The following is a 13,997-nucleotide window of genomic DNA, read 5'->3' as shown; positions in this document are numbered from 1 at the left end:
GGGAGGCGGAGCTTGCAGTGAGCCAAGATCACGCCTCTGCACTCCAGCCTGGGCGGCAGAGCGAGACTCCGTCTCAAAAAAAAAAAAAAATTCATCTTATAGCGGAAGACATCTTAAAATCTGAAAAATATCACATCAGGTTAAGATAAACTTTGCTTTACCAGTAACCACCGTTTATTGAATGGCTTCCCTTCACCAAGTTCTGTGGCAGTCCTTTTTCATGTATTATCAGTTCTCATGTCAACCTCACAGGATTGGTAGTGGTATCATTTCTCAAATGACCAAGGCTCACAGAGATTAAGCAGTTTGTTCAAGGTTACACAGCCTCCACATAGCTGAGCTGTGCTTGGCCGCAGGCTTGGCTGAGCACGTACTTGACTCAAAGGCACTGGCCTCCAAAGCTAAGCTTAGTTAGATGTGGATACATTGTTGTCTTCTCAGAGTCATCAGAAAGTTAGTCCAGGGTAAGAGAAAATGTCATCTCCAGGCCCAGAGTGATAGCCTGCAGCTTAGAGGGCACACGTTTGCCAGTGTTCATTGAGGAGGTGACCAGAGGGTGAATGGGCAGCCACTGGCACAAACTAGCCTGCTCTCTGTGGCCATAGTGAAAGTACCAGCTGGGCTAGGGATGCCTCTGCCCTTAGGGTTGGTGCTCAGAGTTCATGCCAGGGGCTTGTAAGTACCTGGGAATCAGGAACTTCCCCAGTTCACCAGGCCTCCAATCCCTAGGATGCCTCCTGACAGTTCTGTTAAAGACACACTGTCTTCTCCAGGGAAAATTGAGGAAGGACACACCCTTCCCAATATTGGCTTCTTTCAGTAAATTTCAAAAAAGGTGCCAGACATGATGGCAGACCCCTATAGTCCCAACTACTCGGGAAGCTGAGGAAGGAGGATCACTTCAGCCCAGGAGTTTGAATCTGGCATGCGCAGCATAGTGAGACCCTATCTCTTTAAAAAAAGAAAAGGGGACAAAATGAGATTAATGAATTACTTCTTATTTTCATAAGCCAAAAGAACAGACTTTCAAAATGGCTTGTATTACAATGAAAAATCAACTTTAGAGGTAGATCAGGTACCACCTTAGAATTCTGACATATGCTTATGTTTCATAGCTGGAATAACATAATGAATATAATTAGGAATACCCTTAATGTAGGGTATGAAGCAAATTGAAATCTTGAAAATAATGTGTACTTAAAATATATTAAGTAAAGATTTCCCCCCCTCCCCCCCCACCGAGACAGAGTCTTGCTTTGTCACCCAGGCTAGAGTGCAGTGGTGCAATCTCGGCTCACTGCAAGCTCCACCTCCCAGGTTCACGCCATTCTCCTGCCTCAGCCTCCCAAGTAGCTGGGACTACAGGCACCCACCACCACGCCCGGCTAATTTTTTTTTTTTTTTTTTTTTTTGTATTTTTAGTAGAGACAGGGTTTCACCGTGTTAGCCAGGATGGTCTCGATCTCCTGACCTTGTGATCTGCCCGCCTTGGCCTCCCAAAGTGCTGGGATTACAGGCGTGAGCCACCGCACCCAGCCTAAGTAGATTTTTAAACAATGTGAAATATACACCTGTTTCTTCATTGTCTGCTTGGTAGAGGTCATTGAATCCATCCTAAAAGAACAGTCATGGTAGTGCATGCACACTGGCCAGGCTGGGCCTGATATCTTTAAATGCAGCCCCAAGTCAGGAATCTTTATGATAGCATTATGGCTAGATGATGAAGTGGATCTCACGGATATTGGGGGGCTGGGCTCAGGAATTGAGGCTGCTTTAGTTTCTCCTGAATCTCTGAGAATTCAGATGGGCAGTTTTCAGTAATTAAAACCATATGTCCTCCTCCTCCTTTCTTTTTGAAGAGCCCTCATTCTGTTGATCTTGCACTGCTGCTGGATTGTTCCTCAGGCTTTGCATGTTCCCTGCATTTGTTTTGTAACTGAGCATGGTGCATGGCAGACCTCTCTGTGCAGTGTGCTGGGGCAGTGAGCAGGTGGCACAGTAGCCACACCCTGGCAACAGTGAGTGAGAGCTGGTGGGCAGGCTTGGAAACTAGCTCCTTTTTGTTCTGCTCATGTGTTTTTATGGGGGATTTGTCTGATGCCTTTATTAATATTGTTTTTCTTTTTTCCCTTTCTCTGATAAATTCCTTTAACTTTTCCTCACCTTCCGTTCGACAATAGCCATGGAGGGTAAGCACATTGTGTCTTTGTGTGTCTGTCCAGCTCTCTCTATCACACCTGGCTCTGCATGTAACTTTGGACTGGAAAGCAGGAAGCCCAAGTAGGAGGGCACTTCGGCCTGGTTTGTCACCTCTCATGACTGACAGATGCCAAAAGCAGTGTTTATATATGCTAAAGAATGAGACATGCACATCTTTGCAGTAAATGAATTATTCTTGTGCTTTTCTATCTCATACCCAGACTTTGGAACAACCAAGAATTAATCTGTTCCAGATTACTTGGGCAAAAGCACCCAAAGGTTTAGAAATGGGAACTTATATTTAGACTGAGCACTGGCAGCAGGTTCATGATTGAACTATATATGCTACAAGTTAGTCTCCTTTAAAAAGTGTATATATATACCATTTTATTCCTGCTATAATTCTAACCAGTTGGAATTTTTAAATACTGCTGAGGATTTCCCAAAGGCCCTCATGTTATTCCACCATCAGTGCTCAAGTTATCTCAGTAACATTTCTTGATGTCTCTTCTGTGCCCAGGCCCTAGGTGGACATTGTTACATCTTTGGCCTCATCTTTCCTCATCACAATTGCCCAGGTGAGAGAGCTGAGGCTTTATAAGCGTAGGCCCAGGTGCTTTCCAGCAGTCAGCACAGAGCTGGCTGAAACCAGGGTCTCTGACAGGGAGGCTCCTAGTGACACTACTACTGCTTTGACTTCAGTCATGACCTGCAAACAGATGCTATCCCCTTAAAGTGCATTCATGTGTCAGCTTTTTATAATTGTAGAAAGAACATGTTTCCTTTAGGCCGCTGAGGGCAGCTAAGCTGAGCCATACCGTTTTCACTGCAGAATTCAAACTAAGTGGAAATCCTTACAGTCTTCATGTAGAATATTTAACTCTTTAGCCAAAGAAGTAATTTTGTCTAAAATTCAGTAAATCCTCAGATGGATTATTATCTTGTGGTAAATGATTTTGGGGTGAGGGGACGTTGAATCACGTCTCTGAAAGAATCTGGGGTTTTTAGTATAATATATATGATTCCATCTCATTTCCTTTAACTGAGCTCAAAGTTAGAAAAAAATATTGCCTAATTTATCACTTGGAGGAATTACTTTACTGTCATTCTCAATCTGAACTATATCCCGTACACACAAGAAAATCAATGACCTTCTGCAATCTGTTTTCATCTCTTGTAAAGACCCTCTCTAGCTTGATTGTGGTGATCTCACGCCATCTGCTGGAGAGCAGAAAAATGACTGGCTTCTGTGTTGTCAGCTTCAGCCCCAGGAAATCAGCCCCCCTCCTACTGCCAACCTGGACCGGTCAAATGATAAGGTGTACGAGAATGTGACGGGCCTGGTGAAAGCTGTCATCGAGATGTCCAGTAAAATCCAGCCAGCCCCACCAGAGGAGTATGTCCCTATGGTGAAGGTAAAACACAGTCACATTGTGTACTGGCAAAAATGTTCTTGTTTCCTGGAAGCTGTGGTGCCAGCTGATAGATGTCTCTAGGGACCTCCACCCCACCAAAGTCAGAATGGATGCTTTAGAAGGTCTTCACGAAGGCTCCACACAGAGACAATGTCAGTGAGAACCGCAGTTATTCTGGAATGCTGTTCCTATCTTATTTTCGTCTGTCAGTAAACACTAGGATGGGAGTGTCTTGAAGCAGTACACTCTTTTAATAATTATTGCTCATACATAAAGTCTGCAGTGAAAGAGAAAGCTGCAAAAGTATGCTTACAGTATGATGCCATTTATGTAAACTTGAAAAACATGCAAAATAATCCTGTGTAAGACTTAGGGAGATGTGGTTACGTTGTTAGAATGAAAGACAAGTAGAGGAATGATCATTATCAAATTCAGATCCCACACCTCTAAGGAGGAGCCAACTGAAGAAAGGTACATTGGGAGGATTTATCTGTGTTCTTCTTCTTAAGCTGAGGGTTGGGTATGTGGGTGTTCATTGAATTTTCTTTTAAAAAGAGTAAAAATAAATAAAAATACCATGCCAGTAAACTAATGTTTTCCAAATTGTGTTCAATGGAGTGGGATCCTAGGAGACAGTGGCAGGTGTTCCGTGAAAAAGACTGGGTGCAGTGGCTCATGCCCTTAATCCCAGCGCTTTGGGAGGCCGAGGCAGGCAGATCACTTGAGGTCAGGAGTTCAAGACCAGCCTGGCCAACATGGTGAAACCCCATCTTTAAAAAAAAAAAAAAAGGACAGTGGGTTCAAGGAAGGTCAGCAATGGCTCCTATTAAGGAGTACAGACTGGCATGTTGGGTGCACAGAGGTGTGTCCTCCAGTTCAGAGAGTGTGGTCAAACTTTGCTGTAAGCCAGTATTTCTGAAACATACTCGAACATACTTTTTTTCATTCTAGTAAAATACACATAACATAAACTACCATCTTAACCATTTTTAAGTGTACATTTCAGAGGCATTAGGTACATTCACAATGTTGTGCCACCCTCAGCACCATCCACTTCTATAACCCTTTCCTTGCAAAACCGAAACTCTGTACACTTGAAAGAACACTCCTCTTTTCCCTCCCCCAGCCCCTGGCAACCGCTGTCCTACTTTCTGTCTCAATGAATTGACTACCCTAGGTACCGCTTGTAAGTGGAATCATACTGTCTTTGTCTTTTTGTGACTGATTTATTTCACTCAGCGTAGTATCTCAGAGTTCTTCTGTGTTGTAGCATGTGTCAGAATTTTCTTCCTTTTTAAGGCAGAGTAATACTCCACTGTGTGTTCACGCCACATGTGGTTTATTTACTCAGCCTCACAGGGTACTGGGGTTGCTTCCACCTTTCAGTTGCCATGAAGAGTGCTGCTGTGAACATGGATGTACAGATATCTTTTTGAGACCCTGCTTTCACTTCTTTTGAGTGTATACTCAGAATTGCTGGATCACTGATAATTCTATTTGTAATTTTTTGAGGAGCCACCATTCTGTTTTTCACAGCAGCTGCACCATCTTACATTCCCACCAACAGTGCACAAGGGTTCCAGTTTCTCCATATTCTCACCAAAACTTGTTATTTTCTGGAAGGTTATTTTGAAGCTTGGGGTTTTGTGTGTGTGTTTTAAAAACTAATTGTCATCCTAATGGATGTGAAGTGTATTTAAGTGTGGCTTTGATTTGCATACAGGTCTTGAACATCTGTTTGCTTTTTGAGCATTTGTGTATCTTTTTCGGAAAAATGTCAAGTTTTTTCTTTTTTTGGCCTGTTTTTTAAATCATACTGTATTTTGCTGTTGAGTTATAGAATCCTGTTGTTTTTGGGTTTTTTGTTTTGTTTGAGATGGAGTCTCATTCTGTCACCCAGGCTTCCAGGCTGGAGTGCAGTGGCACGATCTCGGTTCACTGCAACCCCTGCCTCCGAGGTTCAAGCGATTCTCCTGCCTCAGCCTCCCGAGTAGCTGGGACTACAGGCATGTGCCACCACACCTGGCTTATTTTTATATTTTTAGTAGAGACGGGATTTCACCCCGTTGGCCAAGCTGGTCTCAAACTCCAGACCTCAGGTGATCTGCCTGCCTTGGCCTCCCAAAGTGCTGGGATTACAGGCATGAGCCACTGTGCCTGGCCGCTACAACTGTTTTTTAGTATACCTATTAGCAATCTTTGCAACAGCTTCTTATAAACCATCAATATGGAAAAAGCTGCTTGAAAGTTGTAATGTTTCATGGAAAGCACAGTTAATCCATTCTGGTTCATTTTTCTGAAGTGTATCACATAATAGTTTTAACCAAAGTTCTTAAGGATGAACTTGCATGAACCCACAGCCAAGTTTAAACAACTCAGCAGTAGATGAAACCATTCAGAATTTTGTACATTTTAAGATTTTATATGGTGATTTTATAGACACTACTTTTTTAACCATATTCCTTCAGCCAAATGACATTGTTTTTGTATGTTGATCCAATTATAAGTAACTGTCATTTTCTTGCTGGTTTTATTCATATTACATGTAATTTGATGTCTTAGTCATTATATTATTTGATCCCCATAAGGATGACGGTAATAAAAATTTGGAGTTTAAAATTATTTGTTTTAAATCATAGTTAGACTGTTTTTGCTACAACTCGGAAGTGGCAGGGAGCAGTGTTTCTGCCCAGTGTACATAATAGATGAAGCCTGAGATTCAGAATGGGGTCCAAAGCAAGGCTGCCCCCTTGCATCCGGGGCAGTAGTGTCATCTCTTGCCAGCCTCATGAAGTGTTTGAATGTACCTGGGTGAGAACACATTCAGTGAACACACTTGGGGAAAGGTGTTACTATTTATCCTAACCTGTGTTGGCAGGGTTGGCATGTTGGAGCCAGGAGGGTGGTATAATCTGCTTGGAAGCAGTAGATGAGAAAAAAAAATCCTGCTTTCCACCCTCAGCATCTGTGTGACTTTTCTTACATGAACTTCTGTTCTTCAACCCGCTCGTTAGGGTATTAGAGCAATGAATAGTCAGATCTAAATCTTTTGGGAGAAAAAGGAGCTTCATAACTTACAAGATAGGGCTTAGCACTGAGAAAAAGAAATACAGAAATTTGCCTTGAAACTTGTGGAAAGCAAATTAAAATATATATAACTGAAAGGCATAAAAATCCTTTGTGTGTGTTCTAATATTGGTTGTGATTCTTGTCTGTTAGGAAGTCGGCTTGGCCCTGAGGACGTTATTGGCCACTGTGGATGAGACCATTCCCCTCCTACCAGCCAGCACCCACCGAGAGGTAGGGCACAATCTTTCCCTTGCAGCCCTCTGTGACAGCACTGGGTAGGGACACATTCAGGGATGTCTGTGGTGCTGAAGGCAGCTCCTCAGTCTGTGGCCGACAGATACATCGACTGCCCTACAAGCGATGACCTTCCCTCTAACACTGGCCCCAGCCAGGACTGGGCTGTTCATTCTAGGGCATAGGGGTGGTGTGGAGCAGTGGCCGCTCAAGTTCCAGATTCTGGGTCTTCCTGCTGCTAGTCCACTGCAGAGCCACTGTGCGCGGTCCTCACCCGAGATACAAGTGGCTCTGAGCAGTGGACGAGGAAGGCACATGGGAAACTGCTGCTGGTGCCGTTAACCTCAGAGGTAGAGGAATGCTGATATGAATGGGGCAGGTATTGTGCATGGTCTGCCTCCTCGAATTCTCCGTAAAAATAGTTGAGCTTGCAAATGATCCTGGTTTTCCATTTCAAGTAGTAATATAAAAAATTTATTTTAGGCCAGGCATGGTAGCTCACGGCTGTAATCCCAGCACTTTGGAAGGCCAAGGCAGGAGGATGGCTTGAGGCCTGGATTTCAAGACAACATAGTGAGACCCTATCTCTACCAAAAAATTAATAAATAAAATTATTGTCTTAAAAAATTCCAGGCCAGGCTCAGTGGCTCACGCCTATAATCTCAGCACTTTGGGAGGCTGAGGCAGGCAGATCACGAAGTCAAGAGATCGAGACCATTCTGGCCAATATGATGAAACTCCATCTCTACTAAAAATACAAAAGGTAGCTGGGCATGGTGGCACACGCCTGTAGTCCCAGCTACTCTGGAGGCTGAGACAGGAGAATCACTTGAACCCGGGAGGCAGAGGTTGCAGTGAGCCACGATCGTGCCACTGCACTCCAGCCTGGCAACAGAGTGAGATTCCATCTGACAAAAAAAAAAAAAAAAATCCTTTTAAATTAATAAATGTCTTTAAGAAGCTTCTTAAGGCCTGAGTGTGGTGGCCCACCCCTATAATCCCAACACTTTGGGTGGCCAAGACGAGGATGGCTGAAAGCCAGTTTATGACCAGCCTGGGCAACAAAGTGAGACTGTCTCTACAAAAAATTTTTTTAAATTAGCTCTGTGCAGTAACTACTCAGGAGGCTGAAGCGGGATGATCGCTTGAGCCCAGGAGTTTCAGACTGCAGTAAGCTAGGATCAAGCCATCATACTCCATCCAGGGTGACAGAATAAAACCCTGTCTCAAAAAGAAAATGTTTTAAGGAATAAAAGTTGATCCAAAATACCGTAGCCCAGCAACAATTATCATTTTTGCTACCTTTTGGCAATTTTGTTTCAATTATATGACTAACAAATGAAAGGAAGCACCTGCATTTGTTGTAGTGTCTTTGAGCCTAGGATGTACACTCTGTGGTTGGGATTGACAAACGCAGGTGGGATGCATCCCCACTACAGAGTCCAGGATCTGCAGGCTTCAGCCTTGCTCCTGCTGACTCCAGCTGCCTGTTGTTCTCGTTTCTAGGGCAGCATAGGCAGTCCTTCAGCACAGCACACACTTTTTGTTTGTCCTTTTTATTTTGAAACCATTTCAGATTTATAAGAAAGTTAAAAGATTAATACAGAGAATTCCCAACTTTCCTTTTAGTTTCACAGCCTTTTAACGTGTCAGCACATTGTCATCCCTGCTCCATTGTCTGTGTGTGTACACACATCACTTCCTGCTGTCCAGCAGCTTGAGAATGGCTGTGTATCTAATGCCCTCTTCCCCTTTAAGATTTCCATTTATATTTGTCGTAACAACGCCATTGTCCTACATAACCACCACACAATCACCACATTCTGGAACTTTAACATGATGCAATGCACTGTGCCACTCTGCAGGGCATGTTCCAGGGTCGTCGGTTGTCTCTGTAGCACTTTCCCCTCACCTGCGAGAGCCAGGCCAGGATCACATTTGGCTCGTGTTGCTTTCTTCATCAGCCTGTCATCTGAAATGGCTCCTCAGCCTTTTTTTTTTTATCTTTCATGACATTGACATTTTTGACAAATATAGGCTCAGTTATTTTATAGAGTATTCTTAAAGTTGGATTGAGGGATATTCTGTAAACATTTGTTTCTTCCTAGTGAGATTGAGGTTTTGCATCTCCAATCAGGAATACAACATAAATAATGCTGAATTCTTCTCAACATCATACCCAGAGACATACGATGTCCAGGGGATGTTCCAGTTGACGAACTGGACATAGACTTCTGAAGGATGGTTGGACACAACTCCTGTTGGTGATTCCTTTGTAAATGGCATCGATTTATATGCATAAACCCTTTAACATGTTTCTGAAAAGGCCTCTGACTGGTGCCTTCACATCCCAACCAAGTGGTGTTCTCTGTCTTATCTGCTTCACCGGGCCTCTGGCTTTCCATGACAAGCCTCAATTTTGCCCCAAAGCGGAGAAGTTCCATATACCAGAGGCAAGAAAATGGTGTCCTACCAAGTGGATGTTTTAGCAGGACTATTTGTCAACACCTACTCTAGTTGATAAAGTCAAAAGTAATCTTTCCATCTCCCGTGATTCCAATACACAGATTGCTTTCCTGTATACATTATTTTTTTAATTATTAATTTTTTTTTTAGACAGGGTCTCACTCTGTCACCCAGGCTGTAATGCAATGACTCCATCACAGCTCACTATAACCTCCAACTCCTGAGCTCAAGTGATCTTCCTGCCTCAGCCTCCCAAGTAGCTGGGATTACAGTTGTATACCACCACGCCCAGCTGATTCTTTATTTTTTTGTAGAAACAGAGTGTTACTGTGTTGCCCAAGCTGATCTCAAATTCCTGCTTCAAGCTATCCTCCTACCTCAGCCTCCCAAAGTGCTGGTGTTACAGGCGTGAGCCACCACACCTGGCCTTAAATTATTTTTGAAAAGAAGAGGAACCTGTCTTTGATCCTGCATCTGCCTTTCCATGTCCTCATGCCTCCTCCTGTCCCCATTGTATTTCCTGAAAGAGCAGCCCATCCCTAATGGGGCCAGCTCCTCACGTGGCAGCTGCACTCAGCGCCCGCTCAGAGCATTCCAGTGCTCCAGCTGTTTGGAAATCTCTCTGCTGTAACGGCCCTTCAAGGTCTCCTAATTGCCAGAGCCCCTGCTTTCCCCTCAGTCCTAACTCCCCCTTGAGACTCCCTGCTCTGGCCCAGAGCTTCCTTACTTCTCTCCTGCTAAGACCTCTGCTCAGGCTTTTGTTCCCTGCCACCCTTGAGTGTGATCATCTCCCAAAGTGCTACCACTTGTTTTATTAAAAAATACTTTTTCACTTTGGTAGTTCTTCTCATTCTCATAGATTAAAATATTTGACGTCTCCCAAATCTGTGTTGATTTTGTGGAACCCCTCCCTGAGCTTTGATCTCCAACTGTCTGCCATTGGCAAGAATGGTCTGCTTTCGTTGTTTGCTTCCACAGTCAAGTGACAACACCATGCTTTTGCACATCTGCTCCCAGCAGTTCCCCATCCCCTACACACATGCAAGTGACCACACACCTTCCATCTCTCATCAGGTCTCAGGTTGGTCCCTTCACCCGCACATCCATCACCTCTCCTCCGAAGATGGCCCCTTAGATGGTTTATCTGCCTCTTGTCTCTTCCCCTTCCCTTCCATTCAGCCTCCACATTGCTGCCAAGAGCCATCTTTCTAGAATCTCTCTCTAGATTTTGTCATTCTCCTTCCTAAAAATCTCTTACCCTCTTGCCAAGTCCTGCCAAATAAAGATCAACTTGGTGTGGCTTTCACAGTTGAAGCCAGCCTGCTTTTACAGTATAGGCCAAATTCAGACAAATTCTCTCTGTGAAGTCTTTCTGACCCTCTCTGATGCAGAATGCGTTGCTTCTTATCTGCGTGCTTTTCTACTATGTGATTTATTCCAGTGTTTTATAGGGTCCTGTGTATGCTTTTCCCACTCTAGACTGCAAGTAAAAACAGGTCTTCCTTCTTGTGACCACAACACCAAGTGTCTTGTACATAATAGGTGCTCCATAATTGATAAAAGAGCAAATGGATAAATCACCATTGGTTGAAGAAACAGATAAGAAGGATCATTAGACTTTCCCATGCAAAGCATTCTAACCCTGTAGGACAGCATTGTGTGTGTGTGTGTGTGTGTGTGTGTGTGTGTGTGTGTGTATGCATGTGCACATAACGGTTTGGCTCTGTCACCCAGGCTGGAGTGCAATGGCACCATCTTGGCTCACTGCAACCTCCGTCTTCCAGGCTCAAGCCGTCCTCCCATCTCAGCCTCTTGAGTAGCTGGGAATACAGGTGCACACCACCATACTCAGCTAACTTTTTGTATTTTTTTGTAGAGATGGGGTGTCACCATGTTGCCCAGGCTGGCCTCAAACTTTTGAGCTCAAGCCATCTGCCCACCTCAGCCGCCCAAAGTGCTGAGATTTTATAGGAGTGAGCCACTGTGCCCTGCCACCATCCTTAAACCATTTTTTGTATAGCCAAGGAACGTCTTGAGATAGAGTTGGCATAGTAGAAAGCACAAGACCGGAAGTCAGGACAGAGGGTTTTATGCTGGCTTGGAGACTAACGAGCTGTGTGGCCTTCAGCACATCTTTCTGTATCTCAGTTGTCCACTCTCTGATGTCAGAGTGTTTGGAATAGATGATCTCTGAGGTTCTGTCAGATTCTGTGGTTCTATTATGAAACAAAAGCCCGGCCAGTCATTGAGATTAATAAAGTCTAAACAGTGAGCACAAATGGAGACTAAGTTAGTCATGGTGTCAGGGAAGGCTTTGAATGGAAGGAACAAGATGCTGGATCTGCATGTGTGAATGGGCATGCACACACAGGCACACTATAATAGCTGAATTTCTAAATTAAGTAAAAAATTTTTTAAAATGCATAAATGTAGTGTGGGAAGTTAAAATAAGAAAAAAAAATTTTAAAGATTGATTTTTACGTCCTATTGCTTCTAAGAAAGATTTATTTGCAGGAAATAAAGTTTTCTTCTCATGGAGGCACTGAAAGAAAGGCTCATAAAAATTCCCTGAAAAGTTCATTGGTGCAGGGCTCGGTGGCATGTGCCTGTGTTCCCAGTTAATGGAAAGGCTGAGGCAGGAAGATTGCTTGAGCCCAGGAGTTTGAGGCAAGCTTGGACAACATAGTAAGAACATCTCTCTAAAAAAGAAAAAAAAGATCACTGGAAACAGTTCTCCTGAACTATCTCTTGTCTTTCAGATTGAGATGGCACAGAAACTATTGAACTCTGACCTGGGTGAGCTCATCAACAAGATGAAACTGGCCCAGCAGTATGTCATGACCAGTCTCCAGCAAGAGTACAAAAAGCAAATGCTGACTGCTGCTCACGCCCTGGCTGTGGATGCCAAAAACTTACTCGATGTCATTGACCAAGCAAGACTGAAAATGCTTGGGCAGACGAGACCACACTGAGCCTCCCCTGGGAGCACGTCTTGCTACCCTCTTTTGAAGATGTTCTCTAGCCTTCCACCAGCAGCGAGGAATTAACCCTCTGTCCTCGGTCGCCAGCACTTAACAGCTCCAACTTTTTTGAATGACCATCTGGTTGAAAATCTTTCTCATATAAGTTTAGTCACACTTTGATTTGGGTTCATTTTTTGTTTTGTTTTTTTTCAATCATGATATTCAGAAATGTCCAGGATCCAAAATGTGGCATTTTTCTAGGAATGAAAATTGTACATGAGCTTTTAAGCATCATGAAGAACAGTTTATGTTCACATTAAGATACGTTCTAATGGGGATGGCCAGGGGGTGACATCTTAATTCCTAAACTACCTTAGCTGCATAGTGGAAGAGGAGAGCATGAAGCAAAGAATTCCGGGAAACCCAAGAGGCTGAGAATTCTTTTGTCTACCATAGAATTATTATCCAGACTGGAATTTTTGTTTGTTAGAACACCCTTCAGTTGCAATATGCTAATCCCACTTTACAAAGAAAGAATATAAAAGCTATATTTTGAAGACTTGAGTTATTTCAGAAAAAACTACAGCCCTTTTTGTCTTACCTGCCTTTTACTTTCGTGTGGATATGTGAAGCATTGGGTCGGGAACTAGCTGTAGAACACAACTAAAAACTCTTGTCTTTTTTCACAGAATAATGTGCCAGTTTTTTGTAGCAATGTTATTTCTCTTGGAAGCAGAAATGCTTTGTACCAGAGCACCTCCAAACTGCATTGAGGAGAAGTTCCAGAACCATCCCCTTTTTCCATTTTTATATAATTTATAAAGAAAGATTAAAGCCATGTTGACTATTTTACAGCCACTGGAGTTAACTAACCCTTCCTTGTATCTGTCTTCCCAGGAGAGAATGAAGCAAAACAGGAATTTGGTTTTCTTTTGATGTCCAGTTACACCATCCATTCTGTTAATTTTGAAAAAAATATACCCTCCCTTTAGTTTGTTGGGGGATATAAATTATTCTCAGGAAGAATATAATGAACTGTACAGTTACTTTGACCTATTAAAAAGGTGTTACCAGTAAAGTCTTGTTGTAATATCCTTTCTTTTGGTTCTATTTCTTCAGATGGCTTTATTTTCAGGTGACTAGTCAGATAAGATAACATACAAGAGAGCTCCCAATAATTATCAGGAAGCCTCTCACTAATTAGTTTCCCCCTTTTTTTTTTGTTTAATATTCTAAACAAGTCAAAGATGTTACCACAGAAGGGTAGCCTGGCATAAGTTAACCTTTTCATTCCATTGTCACCTATTAAATGCAGAGCTCAGGATGGAAGTAGCAATGGTCTTCAATGAAAGAACCTTCTCCTTTGCAGGGTCTCAGTATTCCATAACTCGGACTCAAAGCATAATTCACTTGTCAAGGAAATTGTTAGCATCTCCCAGGCCCACCCTAGTCTTGCTAGAATCTCCGTGAGCCACAGAGCAGGGAGCAAATAGAACTGGGATCTCCAGTACTAGGGACTCAGAGACTCCAAAGGGAGGGATTTGAGAGAATTTTGTCCGGGTAAATACTCTTGGGTGCAAAAGCAGCTTCATCTTTGGATCTGTGACAGTTAACTTCATCTGAAGCAAATGTCAAGGGAATGTCATCCTTG

The 13,997-nt window shown here is 43.2% G+C and overlaps 1 protein-coding gene across 50 annotated transcripts in view; it reads left to right on the top strand.

Moving 5' to 3' along the window:
- The window catches only part of PTK2 (protein tyrosine kinase 2), a 357,319-nt gene extending 343,895 nt beyond the window's left edge, over positions 1-13,424 (top strand). For all 50 annotated transcript variants that reach the window (XR_013397442.1, XR_013397443.1, XM_077944113.1 and 47 more), the window contains 3 exons: positions 3,459-3,614; positions 6,834-6,914; positions 12,143-13,424. Coding sequence is in view for 48 of the 50 variants with exons in the window: in XM_077944113.1 (XP_077800239.1) it covers positions 3,459-3,614; positions 6,834-6,914; positions 12,143-12,355 (450 nt within the window). In the remaining 2 variants the exon portion in view is untranslated. The remainder of the gene's footprint in view (positions 1-3,458; positions 3,615-6,833; positions 6,915-12,142) is intronic.
- Positions 13,425-13,997: the final 573 nt, after the last annotated feature.

This window comes from Macaca mulatta, chromosome 8 (assembly GCF_049350105.2).
Source record: "Macaca mulatta isolate MMU2019108-1 chromosome 8, T2T-MMU8v2.0, whole genome shotgun sequence".
Taxonomy (NCBI): domain Eukaryota; kingdom Metazoa; phylum Chordata; class Mammalia; order Primates; family Cercopithecidae; genus Macaca; species Macaca mulatta.
The sequence above is the reverse complement of the archived record's forward strand: the minus strand, read 5'-3'. Positions and strand labels throughout refer to the sequence as shown.